Below are 14,760 nucleotides of genomic sequence, written 5' to 3' on the forward strand. Positions count from 1 at the left end.
GGAGACCCAGGACCCCGCTCCCGGGCTCTGGGGGAGCTGAGGTGGCAGGCCGTGCCAGCTGGCCGAGGCCTGCGGTGCCCACCAGGTGCCAACAGCCTGAGATCTGCTGGGCCGGGGATAGGGTCGTCTGGCCCCGGACCCCCAGTCTCAGGCCGACCTTGTGTGGACCCGAGGGAGGAACCCCAGGAAGTGTGGGAGTGAGGTCCCCTGCGCCTGCCTCTGCGTGGGCCTGTTTCCCCATTGACAGCACAGCCCGGAGAGACGCTGCACGGGGGCCGGGGGCGGGGGCGGTGTTGGGTGAGCTGAGAGCCCTTTTCGGGTCCTCCAGCAGGGCCGCCGTCTCCCACAGCACGGTGCTCCTGTGGGGCAGGAAGGATCGCCCCTGCTGGGATGGTCACGTTAGGGGCGTGGCTGCCTAGCTGGGCCGCCTGGGCCTGACCTCAGCCCAGGCCACCAGCGCCCAAGTGGCCGAGGCTACAGCCGCTTGACTCAGGTAGAACAAACGAGTGACCCCAGCTGTCCAGCGGCCACAGCCAGCTCTCCGCACCTCAGCCGGCTCTTCCTGTAGCCTCCGGGCCCTGCCTGGGGCCAAAGCTACACTAGCCAGTGTCCTGGCTCCCATGAGGTCCAGGGATCCAGCCTGCTGGAAGGGGATGGAGGGTCTGGTCCCATCCTTGGGGTTTCCCCAGGCCTGTCTGACCCAGGGGCCCCCACATCACCGGGAGGCACGTGGGCGCCCAGAGACCAACAGCACCCTGGGACCTCCCCCAACCCGAGCACCCCTTCCCAACCACCCTTCAAGATCTCTGTTCTAAAGATGGGGAAACTGAGGCCTAGAGAGGCCTTGCTGGGGCCTGCTCGGACGGGGGAAGTGGGGTACGGGCCCCGGTGTTGACTCTTTCTCCGTGTCCCTCAGGCTCGCCACTCAGTGGAGCGTGGAAGGAGAGGAGGGTGCCGCCCGGGGGCAGCGCGAGCAGGAGAGGGCCTGGCAGCTTCGGGCCCAGGATGAGGGCGAAGGAGGCCAGTCCCTGGAGCAGCTAGAGCAGGAGAAGCTGTAAGCCGACACTGCCAGCTCACTTGTCCTGCACCCCTGGGCAGAGGGCTGCCGCGGGGTCAGGCCCTGGGCTGGAGGCCCCAGAGCAGCTGAGACAAGGAGGGAGGGGCCCAGCCCTGGAACCTGGGCCGGGGGTGGGGGTGCCCTTAGGGTGTCGGTCGTCACAGCCCCAGGTGCCAGCGGAGTCTGCCGGACACCTGGCCGGAGACGTGTGGAGCCGCCCCCTACCGGCCAGCCTCCCGGGGTCCCGACTCCGGCCCTGGTCACCCTGCGTGGTCCCCCTTGCTTGGACCGACTCCGAGCGCAGCTGTGGGGCCCTGGCCCCCGAGCCCCTTGCCCTAGTCCTTGCCGTCTGTGACTCACTGAGGCCACATCCAACTTGGCGGGCCGAGGGCCGGCTTGTTCCCTCGCGGGGCCCGGGAGGCCTCTGTAGCTGGGCTGGGCTGTTTTTCCAATAACGCTCCCCCTCCCCCAGGCCCTGTTTTGTTCCATTTTCTCCGAGTCAGCAGCTCTGGGTGGAGTGGGGTGCTGTAGCGGTCAAGGCCCCTCGGGCCAGGTCCCCAGCCTAGCAGGCAGGGACTGGGGGCAGGCAGGGACCACCGGAGCACAGGCCCGCCGTGGGGGACAGGGTGCAGGGCTCAGGCGGGACAGCAGAGGGAAACTCGGCACCCACCCGCGGGGGCCGTAGGTAGCAGGGGAGACACAGCCCAGCATTCGGGGAGCCCCAGGCTGAGCGGGGAGACGTGGCCCTGTTCTTGGGGAGCCCTGGCTTAATAGGGCGTGGCCCAGTCTTGGCCTCAGGTAGCTGCAGTCTGTGGGGGAGGCACAGTCCTGCCCTCAGGGATTCTCTGACAATGGGGGGGCCTCGGCCCGGCCGTGGGGTGCTGCCCCTGGGGCAGATGGGGTCTCCCGCACTTGGAGCCCAGGGTGTGAGAGAGGGAGGCGCTGTGGACGGGGTGGGGGTGGGGGGTCGGCCCCCTGCCCCGCATCTGGCCCAGCCCTGAGAACGTGCCTGCTCTTCCAGCCTCAGCCCGAAGCCCTCGGAGGGCCCTGAACTGGACGAGGACGAGGGTTTCGGCGACTGGTCCCAGAAGCCGGAGGAGCGGCGGCAGCACCGCGGGGCTGGGGAGACCGTGGACGGTGGGGCCCCCCCTCAGGGCGAGAGTCCGGAGGGGGGGCAGGAGGAGGACAGGCAAGTGGGGGTCAGAGCGTGGAGGAGGGGTGCTCTGTCCAAGCCCCCAACGTGTGTCCGAGCGACTCCCTCCGCTCCCGCCACCCCAGTGGCCCCCCAAAATGCCCCCGTGGCCGTAGGGGGGGAAGGAGGAAGAGAACGAGACAGGAGGGCGGCGGTGGGGGTGCTGGTGCCGCGGGTGGGACGGGAGGAATCTCGTTGCTGGGCTCCCCAGGGCCCCGGCCCGTCCAGACCAGCTGCGGCCGCCGGGCGGTTACTCCATCAGCACATCTGCAGCCCACTGACGTCAGGGAGGCCCTGCGCCCCCGCCGCCGCCCCTTCCTCCCCCGGGGCAGCGAGCTCCATTCCCACGGAGGGGAGCAGGTATTTCCAGATGTGCGGCCGCCAGTCGGCCTGGGGGGACAAGCTTTCCAGATGTGCAGGCGCTCTGAACCAGGGCAGGCAGGGGGAGGGGCCCTGGGCTGGGGTCTGCTCTGGGGCCTCACCCGCCCCCACCCCGGGGGTCTGAGCCGCTCTCAGCACCCCACAGGCCGGGGTCAGGGGCCCAGCTCCGCTCGGGAGCTCCAGGCTTGGGGCCCTGTGGCTTCGAGGGTCGCCGGAGCCCCTCTTGGCCACCTCCCGTCCCCTCCAAGGCCCCTGAAGCAGCCCCGAGCTCTCGCTAAGACCCCTCCCGTCACTCCACCACCTCTTCCCATCCGCGCTCAGAGCCAGCTGCCTGGCCGGGGCCCTGCTCCTGGCGTGGCCCTCTGCCCACGGCCGCCCTCCAGGCCTCAGTTTCCCCCATTTGTCTCTGGGGGTCAGAGCACACTCTGCGTTTCTGAGCTGGGGGCGGGGGGCGGGGGCAGCAGGGTGGCCCGTCCACTGGCACTGGGATGGCTGCAGCCCTGCCGGTCCTGTTCCCTTTGTCCCCAACTGGCCGCCCAACAGCAGGGGGCACTCTAGCTCTTCTGTGGACCCTCCTGCTCTCGCCAGGCCTCCCTGCCCCCCGCACCTGCCTGGCCTCCTGTAGCCCAGCTGAACGGGCCCTCTGTGAGCCTGCCGCTGGCTCGGACCCCGGCCCACCTTGGGCGGTGGTCTGCGTCTTGGCTGGCACGAACACCGAGGGGCCTGAAATCATGGAAAATGCGAGAATTTCCCATCTTCTTCTCCAGGGTCAGTCCCGCTCCAATGCAGAGTCGCGCAGGCTGCCAGCGGCTGGCCTCCCCCGCCCCGCACAGCCAGACTGGTCTGCCCTGCTCCTCGCGGCTGCGGCCCTCTCTGTGACCCCAGCCCTTGCCTTGTCCCTCAGTTGACCAGCCCCCAGACAAGCCTCAGACCCCACCTAGCTCCCACCTGCCGCCCAGGCCCGCTCGCCCCAACCCGGAGCAGGCCGGGAGCAGGGGGCCCAGGCGGCCCCGGCCCCAGGAGGCCAGCCAGCAGGGACACCAACAGGCGAGACACGGGCCAGGGCTGGTCCTGAGGGCCTGGAGCCCGGGCCTAGCCTCAGTGGGCACTGGTCGCATGGCCCTGGCGACAGAGGGCAGGCTCTGAGGCCTTGGGCTCACCTCCCCAAAGAGGCCGGGGTCTTGAGATTCCTGGGCGCTTAACTGGTCTGACTGCCCATCTTACAGATGGGGAAACTGAGGCTTGGAAACGGGAAGGGACTCGAAGTGATCAAGTGACCTTCGACCTGTTGGATTGCCTCCCCCTCCCCGCCACAGGCCCCGCCAGCACGCCTTTGGGAGCCAGGGTGGCGACGAGCTGACCCCAGCCGGGGTCTGTCTGGAGGAGCTGCGTCTGAGCCCCGACTCAGAGCCCCAGGAGGGGCCGGGAACAGAGGACACAGAGCCCAGCGGCCCCGAGGGAGCCGTCCAGGGAAGCCCAGGGCTGGCAGAGACCGAGGAGGCAGAGGATGAGCAGGTGCCGGTGGCTTCCCAAAGGGTCTGGGCACACCCCGGCCCCCGGGCTGCATCTGTCTCTGCTACCTGCATGCTCTACGGGCTTCGTGGGATGGGCCCGGAGGGAGCCAGCACCCCTGCAGTCTCAGAGGGCGGTGGGGTTGGTAACCCTGCCTGATGGAACGCCAGCTCCTGCTGCCGAGAACTCCAGAACCAGAGAATGGCAGGGCGGGAAAGGACCTGAGGCCCAGGGAGGGGAAGGTGTTTCCTTCAACCAGTCCTGGGTGGGGCAGGAGGGGTGCAAAGGGGGCGATCATTCAGACCCCGTAACCGCAGACGTTCTGTTCCCAGCACAAGAGATGCCAGCAGCGCAGGACGCCCAGCCCCTTGGTCTTGGAGGGGACGGACCCGGGCTCGCCTCCCCTGAGCCCCAGCACCAAAGTAGGTTAAGCCCCAAAGCCTAGTCCTCTGTCCCGGACTCATGACCAATGACAGTCCCAGAGAGGCAGCCACAGGGCAGCTCCAGGACAGGAGCACGGCCTCCTTCTCTGCCAGGCTGGCTCTCAGCAGAGCCTTGTGAAACGCATAAACTGGGCAATGGGACTGGTGGGTGGGAGCAGCTGGGAGGGGTGGGCTGGGGGCCTTGCTCTGGCTTCGGAGGCTCAGTCTCCTCCCGCCCTCCACAGCTCAGCGACAGAACTGAGTCCCTGCACCGCTCCATTCAGAAGAGGTACGTCTGGTTGCTTCCCAGGCAGGACTCGGGGATCTCCAAGGGAGGGTTGAAGAGGGGACCCAGCAGGTGGAGATCTGGGGGCCCGAGAAAGCTCTGGCAGGAGCTCAGGGTGGGCTAGAAGCCGACTGAGGGGGCCTGGGCCATGACCCTTCTCCTCTCCTCCAGTAACAGCATGAAGAAGTCCCAGCCAGCCCTGCCCATCTCCACGATTGAAGAGAGGCTGGAGCAGTACACGCAGGCCATCGAGGTGCGCACAGGCCCCTCCGCTTCTGCAGGGCCTCCTCCATTCATGCACCCATTTCTCCAGCCAACCAGTGTCTCTCCATCCAACCAACTCCTGTCCTTTCACCTGCACTCTTCCATCCAGCCAACACCCCTTTATCCAACCAACCCACTCCATCCAACCAGGGTCCCTCCATTGATCCTACACGCCCCCACATCCAACAACTAACACCCTTTTATTCAACTAACACTCTTCCATCCAATCTACACCCCTCCATCCAGTCAACACTACTCCATCCAACCAACACCCCTCCATCCTAGCAATGTTTTTCCATTCAGTCAATGTCCTTTCATCCAACCACTATTTTTTGTTTGACCAATGTTCCTCTACACAACCAACACCACTCCCTCCAACCAACACCCCTCCATCCACTTTCATCCAATTAGCTCCCCTCCATCCAGCCATCATTCCATCCAACCAACACCCTTCCGTTCAACCCCTGCTCCTCCGACCCTGTGCCAGGGGCAGCACGAGGACAGCCCCACATTTGTCTCGTATCTCACCCATCACCTGTGCTCTGCAGAGCAAGGGCGGTGTTTCACAAGTACACCGAGGGGAGGAAGACACGTTTTTCCAGAGCGCCTTCTTCCAGCCCTGCGTTGGATAAGCAGTCCTGGGGGAATGCAGCCATACAGAGGACGTCATCTGTGTGCCGGAGCGGCTCACACAGGCCTCTCTGATGTGTTCCATGTGGCTGTCCAGTAAAGTGGTCCTGGGCTCTGTCTCCTCTGCAGACCTCTGGCCGGACCCCAAAGCTAGCCCGCCAGCCGTCCATCGAGCTGCCCAGCATGGCCGTGGCGAGCACCAAGAGTCGCTGGGAGACGGGAGAGGTGCAGGCTCAGTCCTCTGCCAAGTCCCCCACCTGTAAGGTAGGCTCCTGTCCTGGGGCACGGCTGGGCTCCCTCTGGAAGGCTAGCGTGAGACTGTCCAGGCTGAAGTGTGGGCAGAGGGCACTGTGGTGCATGGGGGACGGGGTCTCCGCCAGGCTGGCTCCTGTGGAGGGCTGGGTGGGAAGGCTGCTGGGCCAGGTGAAGATGGACCATGTCACCTTCCCTTCCCGGCCTCTTCCCCTGGGCTGTCACCCAAGGAGGCAGGCGTGCGGGCCCCGGGGCCTTGGCCCTGCGAGGCCAGGCAGGAGAAGTGACCTGGGCTCCAAGCCCCCAAGTCAGGGCTCTGCCCCTGTGACGTGGCTGCCTTCTGCCCGCAGGATATTGTCGCTGGAGACCTGAGCAAGAGGAACCTCTGGGAGCAGAAAGGAGGCCCCAAGGCTTCGCCGATGCTCAAGGTAGAGTCGGAATGTGACTGATGCGGGAGGGCGGGTCCAGCGGGCGAGGGGAAGGGGAGCTGCCCTCAGCGCACCTGGGGAGGCTTCCAAGAGGCAGCGCCACCTCCCCCTGTGCCTCTCACCTTCGCTCTCCACCTCCTTCCCCGACAGAGCACCCCGTCTGCCAAGAGGTACAAGTTTGTGGCCACTGGACACGGGAAGTACGAGAAAGTGCTCGTGGACGAGGGCTCGGTGCCCTAGGCCGTCCTTCTCGGTGAGTCGGGGGCGGCGGCCAGAGCGCGACGTGTCGTGGGCAGAATTCGCCGCTCTGGGTGCGCGGTGGCAGGGACTGCGAGGTGACATGTGAGGGCTGAATGCCCGACCTCAGAGCTGGCCACAGCCCGTCTCTGCTGGTCCTCCAGTCCACAGACCCGTGCCCCCTCCCACCCCACCATCCCCTGGCTCCTGCCCTGCTCCTGTAGCCCACAGGGAAGCGCAGGCTCCCTGCTGGGAGGAGGCCCCCATCTCCCAGCCGGGCTCCTCGGGCAGGTGAGCCCGGCCCGGCCACCACAGGGTGAGCGTGGCAGGAGGGGGTTGACACGGATCCCCGGGAGCTCAGGTTCCCACCGGGCAGTGGGCTGTGAGGGTTTCAAAGGAGCCAGAACCTCGTCCTTGCCCTCCTGCCCCAGTGAGGAGCCGCTCCCACCCTGGCACCTGGTGAGGAGTCAGAAAGGTGACCCGCTGCCATGGTTACGGTTACGCACACTTTTATTAGCGGCCTGGGTCCCGGGATCCGTTTACAACATCCATCATGTCCCCTCCTGACGGCTTCCTCCCTTCTGAGTCCTGCTCCGGGGGCTGCGGCTGGAGCTTCCCCCCAGCACCTCCGTGTCTGCCTCGTAGCACGGCTGCCCCGTCTGGGCCCCAGTGCTTGTCCCGAGTCAGACCCCAGCTGAGTGCAGACTGGGGGTCCCCATCGCTGCCCCCTCCGGGCCACCCCCGCCCCTGCCACTTGGCCAGGCTGACTTCGGACCTCCCTCCTCATCCAGCATCTAGGCTGAGACCCCAGCCCTCTGTCTCCCATCAGCGAGTCCCCCTCAAGCTCTGCACCCAGGCGGGGGGAGCAGAGGTGACAGTGAAGGGGCAGGGGTGTGGGGCCAGCTCCCGCCCAGGCCTGGACCTGGCTCCCCGCACCCGTCGGGCCTCTGTCCTTGGGAGGCGCGGCTGCCAAGCCGCCGATGCAGCTAACGGAGCCCACGGTGCCTGCGACTGAGTCACCCCGACCACTCCCACTCTGCACGACAGCATAGCTCGTCCCCCCAACCTTTCTCGGCAGAAGGGCCGGGGCCCCAGAATCCTGCTCATCCTGTCAATCATCAGGGCTCGTCACCCAGAGCATGTGGGGCTCCGCTGGGCCCTGATCCCCGCCTGCAGCTTCCCTGGACCCAGGCAGGGTCTCGCTGGTGACCACCTCCTGCACTCCTGCCCCAAGCCCTGTGCGCACACTCAGGCCGGCCCTGCCCCGCAGGGTCACGCATGCAGCCCCAGCCTCAGAGCAGACTTGTGTACGGTCTGTCTCCCCAGAAGTTCACCCCAGAAGTCCCCACCCCCCACCCCAGTGCAGAGCCCTCCCTGCCCCTCCACACCGTCCAAACCCGCCGCCTCCCTAATCCCAGCTGCTCCCGGCCGCGTCCACCTCCCACCACGGTCCTTTGTGGCTGTGGCTTTCCAGCTGGACCCTCAGCCCCTCTTCTGTCCCCCCACGGTCCTGGGGTCCCCCCCGGCCATTCACTGGGGCCTCCAGCCAGCTGCCGAACGATTGAAGTTCTGGGGCTGGGGGCTCAGGGCCGGGATGGGGTAGCGCATGGGAGGGGGCTGGGCGGCCACCTCCTGCAGTTTCCGGGCGTTGAAGTGAGGCCAGCAAAGGAAGGGCAGGCGGCTGAGGCCAGGCGGGGCGCGCACCCCATCCCGGGGCCCCACCTGGCCGCCACGGGACTCTGCCACTGACATGCGGCACAGCACTGCGTCCCACATCCTGGAGGACCGTGAGGCGGGGGCCGGCCGGGGCGCCGAGTCAGTGGGGGCTGCCCCTCCCAGCCCCGCGTGCCCCGGGCTCGGCTCTGGCCCCGGGAAGGGGGCCTCTTCCAGCAGCTGCTTCTTGAGGCGTGTCCAGCCACTGAGCTGGGGCTTGGGCGCGACTTTGGGGACAGGGCACGGGTGGGTGCCTGACGGTGGGGCAGGGGATGAGGCCTCTCGGGGGCTGGAGACCTGCTCAGCCTCAGCGGCAGGGCCGGCCGGGGCGGGGTCCTCCCGGTGCCCGGCTTCGGGGGCCACAGAGGCCGGCCTGTAAGGCGAGGGTCCTGGTGAGCGGTAGGTGGGGGCAATGGACACCACCACCCGGCTGCTGGCCTCTCTGGGCCCTGAGGCCTGGAAGCCGGGGGCCGGCCTGAGCACAGAGGGCTCGCCGTGCCGAGGGCTGGCAGCCTGGGCCCTGGCGGGCAGTGAGTGGATGCGGACCACAGGCAGCAGGGGCTGAGCCCTGGGAGGGCGGATGGCTGTGCCCTGGGCCCGGTCGCCAGGCCCACCATCTGGGGCCACTGGGGAGGGCGCAGGGGTCCCGGCCTGCGGGGACGGTGCCCGGCGGAAGTGCACCTGGCTGTTGTGGGTGCCCCTCACGGTGGGGCCTGAGACCTGGGCAAAGCCGCAGGGGGACTGGGCGGGTTCTGGCACCGGGGCTGCGAGCCAGGGCCCCGTGGGCTTGGAGCGTGAAGCCAGGCTCCTGAGCTGGGTGAGGCTGATGGAGAACGTGGACCTCTGCAGGGGGGACGCCACGTGGCGGATGACGCGGGTGTGGGGGGAGCAGGGCAGGGTGGCCACCGCCCGCGGCGCCTCCGCGGGCCGCGGGGCCGGGGTCTCCTGGTCATGGCCGGCCTCGCTCACGGGGGATAAGGACGTGCGGAAAGGCCCAGGCGGGGCAGGCGGCCCGGCCCTGCTCGTCCTCTTCCGGGCTGCCTTCCTCAGGAGCTTCTGCAGACGCAGGTTGTCCTTCCCGGGCTTGGGCAGCAGCGGTGGGGGGCGTCCCGGGGGCCCCGGGGGGCGCCGGCCAGCCATCTCAGGGGCCACGGAGGCAGCCGAGGTGAGCATCGCTGCACCCTAGGGCGGGCGGGAGGGACAGCCGTGGGCCCAACCCTCCTCCCCACAGGCCGCCTCCCTGCGGGAGGGCACACAGCCCCTAGTCACGCAGAGGACCCAGGCCCAGAGGGCCTGCAGCCTGACCGTCAGAAGCTCTGCTGCCTCAGCACGTGGCCCCTGCCACGCGCGCTCCAGGCATGAGCGTTTGCACGCCCATGGGGCGGCCCCACCATCATTCCGCTTTAGAAACGAGCCCACGGAGGCCCGAGGTGCTCTGTGGGTGACGGAGGAGGGCTGGGACCTGGCTCCGGGTGCCGCCCGTGTGCACAGTGGGGGCCGGGAGACGCACAGGCGGGCGCCAAGCGGGAGGCACGTGCTGGGCCAGCCGCCTGCGAGGGCAGGAAGAGTGCCCGCCCGCAAGCGTGAGGGCCGCCTTGCTGTCGCCGGCCTGACCACAGGCGCGTCCGCTGCGAGCCAGCGGAGAGGCGGCGGCCAGAGGCTCGGGAGGGCTGCGGCTGCATCATCAGAGGTAGACGGGGTGGGAGGTGGGAGCGGTTTTCGCTGAGCTGCGCTAAACGGGATGTTCCCGCAGACGTCCCGGCGGGGTGGTCCTGGCCAAGCCGCCCGCCCTGGTTTCTGGGCGCCACGTGCTCCCGAGGACGCTGACAAATGGCGGCTGGGCCGAGCCAGGGCCGCCGGCCTGGGGGAGGAGGGAGGCCTGGGGGCCGCTGCCATGAGGCCGGCTCTGTCAGGCAGGAGTGCGTCGTCTGCTCAGGGAGGGGCCCGAGGGGTCTGCTGGGGCTCGCTCTGGGCTGCTGCCCACCTCAGTGAGGGGGGCCGGGACCCCAGGGTTAGCCTGGGGGCTGTCAGGCCAGCTGGCAAACAGGCAGTAGGTAGCGTCCCTCCACCCTGAATCCCGGCAGGGCCCAGGGCACCAGAGCGTGGTATCAGGAAGCAGGCTTCCAGGCCGGAGGTGGACACAGGGTCTCGGGGGCTGTCGCAGGGAGGCTGCTCCTCCAGGGCTGGGGGGAGCGAGGTGGGATGGGCAGGCCAGGGACCCCCAGAGAGAGGCTGCAGGCCCGGACAGGCAGAGCCACGGCCCCTCCTCGGACTGCAGCCTGATGCTCCCCCGACCTGTGTTTCAGCTTTCCCAAGACTGCAGCACCACCGGCGGCACCTCCTGGCTCCCGACCCACGTGCCCAGGGGAGAGGCCGGCCAGATGAACGCCCCCCCGCCCCCCACTGGCCCCGCCAAAGAAGCTGCTTCTCATGGTCTGCCTGGCCCGCGAGCACCCCCGACATCCGTCACCTCTTGCTCCTGGACCCTCCAACCTTTCCCTCTGACCCCCAGCTCTGCCCCTCACAGTTCTGGGAGGAAAGGAACTCTGGCTGTTGGTTGGCAAAAGGACCACCTCCAGAGAAGCTGCGAGCTCCCAGGGAAGGCGCAGCCGGTGCAGAGAGAGGCCACGTGCTGGGGCCTCCGTGTCCAAAGCCACCAACACCCACAACAGCACTGGGCCCCCCCGCCCCGCCCCGCTTGCAGCCCTCCACTTTGTGCAGTAAACTCCCTTTGGTGTCTCCACGTGCTGGCTCTCTGGGGCTCACTGACGGGGGAGGGGCCGGGAGCAGGGCCCATTGGAAAGGCCATCCGCCCTGCACAGTGGTAGGGCCCAGGCCTCTGGCCTTCAGATTTGGACACTGTCCTGTCCAGTGGCCTTCTGCGTGCTAGGCTCTGGGGTCTCTGAGGGTAGTCAGGGTGAATGTGATGGGTGGGGGCTCAGTCGTCCTCTTCCACTGTGGTACTTGCCCTTGACTGGCCCCTTATAAACTCTGCAGCCCCTGAAACACCGTGCACTTCTGGTCTGTGCCCCTAGACTGTGCACCCTTTGAGTACAAGCCCCACCTTGGGGTCATCCCTTCCCAGCACCCAGGAGGTGCTCAGTGAAGACCTGGTGGATGGACGGATGAGTGGATGATGGAGGATGGCTGGATGCAGGGATGGAGGAAAGGATGGATGGGAAGGTGATTGGATGGCTGGCTGGATGGGTGGATGGTCAGGTGGTTGGATAGATGGATGGAAAGATGGATGGATGACGGGATGGAGGCATGGATGGATGGATGGATGGGTGGGTGGATGGTGGGATGGGTGGAAGGATGGATTGGTGTATAAATAGAAAGAGAGGTGTTGAATCCTTGGGTGATGGGTGGATAGTTAAAGAACAGGTGGATGGGTGGGTCTGCAGAAGGGATGAGAGGTCAATGGGCAGAAAAGTAGTTGTGCAGAGAGTAGATAGGAGAAGAGATGGAGAGGCAGTCAGATCAACGCCTGCTTCACGGAACGGTGGGTGGATGGCTGGTGGGCGGGTGGACACTTGGTGGGGGTGGATGGATGGGCGATGGACGGGGGGAAGGCAGGAGGGAAGGAGGGAGGGAGGGAAACAGACAGTGACGGCGAGGATGTACCTGTGAAAATGGAGGTGCAGTGGGTGGATGGACACGCGTGTGAAGGCGGGGACAGGGTGGGGCTCTCTTCCCGAGCCCACCCCCACGCCCGGCCTGTGAACAGGGCTAACATGAGGCCCTGCTGCCCTCGGAGTCAGGGGAGCCCCTTCGAAGAGCTGCCCTCTAGACCTTCGGCATTCGAGGCCTGGGTCTGCTCAGAACCTGTTCTCCAAAGTCTTCGTGGTCAAACTCCTGCTGCCTCCCAAGGGGAGCGTGAACATGGGCAGCCCGGAGGTGTTAGAAATCAGCTATGTCACACCTTTGCTGCCTGTGGCCCACTTCTGAGGGTGCCTCAGGGCTGTGCTCTGCCAGCTGGGGAGCTTCTCCCAGGGGACGCGCCCCTCCTGTCCACCTGGCTGGGTGGGACGTTAGCCGAGGGCAGCAGGCAGAGGCAGCCACGTGGCCCACTGGACGGCCAGAGGGGACCAGAGTGGACGGCACTGAGGGGCGAGTGGCGGGTAGGGTGGGCAGTGCCAGGAGAGCAGCCAGCCACTCAGCCCCTCTCGGGCTCCTTGGCACTCGGCCCCGCCTCGGGGACAAGGACCCAGGGTCTGTCTCCTCTGCGGTGGTGACGACCGGCCCCTGCCTTGCAGAACCTGGGGGTCAGGGCCTGCCCACCACAGAGGCGGAGAGGCTCAGGGGAGCCATTGCCCGGGTGCTGGCCCTCTGCCCTCCGTTCTGACTGCCTGAGAGGCCCCGCCAGGCACCCTTCTGCTCCCCTGCTGCAGGCACTGGGTGCCAGCCCCGCGCAGAGCAAAGCTATTACAACTCCCGCAGAAGCCCCCAGGGCGTGTGGGCGGCAGCAGCGCAGGCTGGGAAAGGGTCATCCCCGAAGTGGTGTGTCAGCGGCTTCTATCTGGGGCCTGGCAGCGCCCGAGCCCGTGGGCCGGGCTTACCGGGAGCTTGGCTGGCACTGGCGCAGGCACCCAGGTCAGCTCAGGGCTACCAGGCGAGGTTCGAGGTTCAGGGTCCCTGGGCCTCGCCACCCTCAACCATGCACACTGCGGGCCAGGACCAAGACTGAGGGACCCCTGCGCTTCCCCACCACCCTGAGGGTGGTTGAGGTGACCCCTGCAGAAACCTAGAGGCAAATCTTTGGGGGGGCCGGGCCCCCACGGCCTCCCCACTGCTCCCTGGCTCAGCTCGGCTTTGCAGAATTGAGAAGCCCACCCCACTCCTACCGTCCCCGGACGGAGGCTCTGCCCCAGGAGCCCTCAAATCCTTCCTGGGGTTGAGACCAGTCCCGTGCCTCCACCCCAGGTCTCCAGCCCCCTCCAGCCCCTCGGGGCGGCCCTGCCCTGCCTTGCCCCCTCTCCTCCCACCCTAGCCCGGCCTGGCCAGGTGGACCGGGGTGTGGATTACCTGTCGCAGGCCCTCGGCGGCCGGCAGCCCGTCCAGCAGTGCCCGCTCAAGGCTGTCCTGCGGCACCACGGGCCTGGCACCCCGAGGGGTACGTTGCCGATACCCGAAATAAGATCTGCCCCATCCCTCTGACCTCAGCGCCCTCGCTCTGGCTCAGCTCGCTCATGGGACAGCGCCGGCCAGAGCCCGAGGCCACTGAGCAGACAGCCACCTTCCTCTGCTGGCCGAGTGGGGCCACTGCAGGGCCATGGAGCGCCCACCTGTGGGTGCAGCCCCCAAGAGCACCCCAGGCCCGTGGGAGGTGTGGCCGGCAGCTCCCAGGAGCGAGACACCCACCGTCGGCGGGGCCGGGTGCACACGGGGCTCCCCAGACTCAGTGCTGCCTGCTGTGCCTTCCCCACGCGCGCACCTGCCCCTCGGGGGGCGGGGGTGGTGTGTGACTCCAGCAGAGTGAGGGGCCCCAGCCTGAGAAGGGCTGTCAGCTCCCACCGTGAGGACGAGCTGGGCCGGGGCGGCCCCAGCAGCCGCTCGGGGGCCTTTTGCAGAAGTGGCTCTACTGCTGACCCCACTGGACAGAAAGTTGGTCAGAGTCAGCTGAGGGCCGGGCACGCGTGTGGCCCGTCAAACGCTCTCCCATCCGAGGACCTGGACAGGAGGAGGAATTCAGAGTTCCGACAGGGGAGGCGGGAGCGGCCCCAGCAGCTCTGGCCTTGGGGGGCTTCCCACCCCCAGGAGCTCTGGGGAGGGGCTCTGTCCTGCCCACTGGGGGCCCAGGGCTCTGGCTCCCCTTGCTGTGGCCGGTGGGCTCACCCTGCCTATCTCGGGTTCCCGTAGCCTTGTCTCCAATGTGTAGAAATTGGATGAGGTGCTGAGAGAAACCTTCCAGAAGGCTCTGGGGACCCAGAGTGGGGTGCAGAGCCAGGGGAAGCCCGGGCTGGGCTGCGAGAGCCAGTCGTCCAGACGCCCCCAAGCCTCCAGAAGGCAGGTGCTTCATCTGAGTCTCCTTGGGGCCAAGCCCTGTCCCGCCCTCCAGCCCACCAGCCATTGCTCCGGATCAGGCCAGCATCCGTGGCCCCCGCCATCCGTGACCGACCAGCCCCTCGCCTGGAGCCTTCCACGTCCGGAAGGAGGCTTGGGGCTGCTCTTTCCTACTCTGTGTCTCAGTTTCCCTGATTCGGCGGGGGGGGCGTGCGTAGGAGCTCGTGGCCTCACTGGCCAGCGTGGGGACCATGGAAAGCCCTGGGTGAGGTGTCTGCCGGTTGGATGGTGCCACCTGGAGTCCCAAGCAAAGAAAGACTGGACTCCACGGGCGAACGGTGGAGCCCGCTGTGGGCAGCACCCTGAGCCTGGCCCGTGGCGAG

General features: G+C 67.5%; 2 protein-coding genes across 9 annotated transcripts in view; one reads left to right on the plus strand and one right to left on the minus strand.

Annotated features, from left to right (window-relative positions):
- The window catches only part of LSP1 (lymphocyte specific protein 1), a 36,234-nt gene extending 25,117 nt beyond the window's left edge, over positions 1-11,117 (plus strand). For 7 of the 8 annotated variants that reach the window (XM_067747898.1, XM_067747899.1, XM_067747895.1 and 4 more), the window contains exons 2-11: positions 917-1,054; positions 2,079-2,246; positions 3,947-4,145; positions 4,475-4,564; positions 4,810-4,853; positions 5,022-5,103; positions 5,874-6,008; positions 6,347-6,424; positions 6,575-6,677; positions 10,681-11,117. In XM_067747898.1, coding sequence (XP_067603999.1) covers positions 917-1,054; positions 2,079-2,246; positions 3,947-4,145; positions 4,475-4,564; positions 4,810-4,853; positions 5,022-5,103; positions 5,874-6,008; positions 6,347-6,424; positions 6,575-6,664 — 1,024 coding nt within the window. In that variant the 3' untranslated portion in view covers positions 6,665-6,677; positions 10,681-11,117. Of the gene's footprint in view, positions 1-605; positions 626-916; positions 1,055-2,078; positions 2,247-3,946; positions 4,146-4,474; positions 4,565-4,809; positions 4,854-5,021; positions 5,104-5,873; positions 6,009-6,346; positions 6,425-6,574; positions 6,678-10,680 lie in introns of those variants that run through there. The other variant, XM_067747901.1, reaches the window with a different exon arrangement.
- On the minus strand, positions 7,154-13,492 carry PRR33 (proline rich 33). Its single transcript, XM_067747903.1, has 2 exons — positions 13,400-13,492; positions 7,154-9,556 (listed from the first exon to the last, which is right to left on the minus strand). Exon 2 carries the CDS (start codon positions 9,545-9,547, stop codon positions 8,192-8,194), a length of 1,356 nt encoding a protein of 451 aa, XP_067604004.1. The 5' UTR covers positions 9,548-9,556; positions 13,400-13,492; the 3' UTR covers positions 7,154-8,191.
- Between the last annotated feature and the right edge of the window lie 1,268 nt (positions 13,493-14,760).

The sequence above is a fragment of the Pseudorca crassidens genome, chromosome 9 (assembly GCF_039906515.1).
Source record: "Pseudorca crassidens isolate mPseCra1 chromosome 9, mPseCra1.hap1, whole genome shotgun sequence".
Lineage (NCBI taxonomy): Eukaryota > Metazoa > Chordata > Mammalia > Artiodactyla > Delphinidae > Pseudorca > Pseudorca crassidens.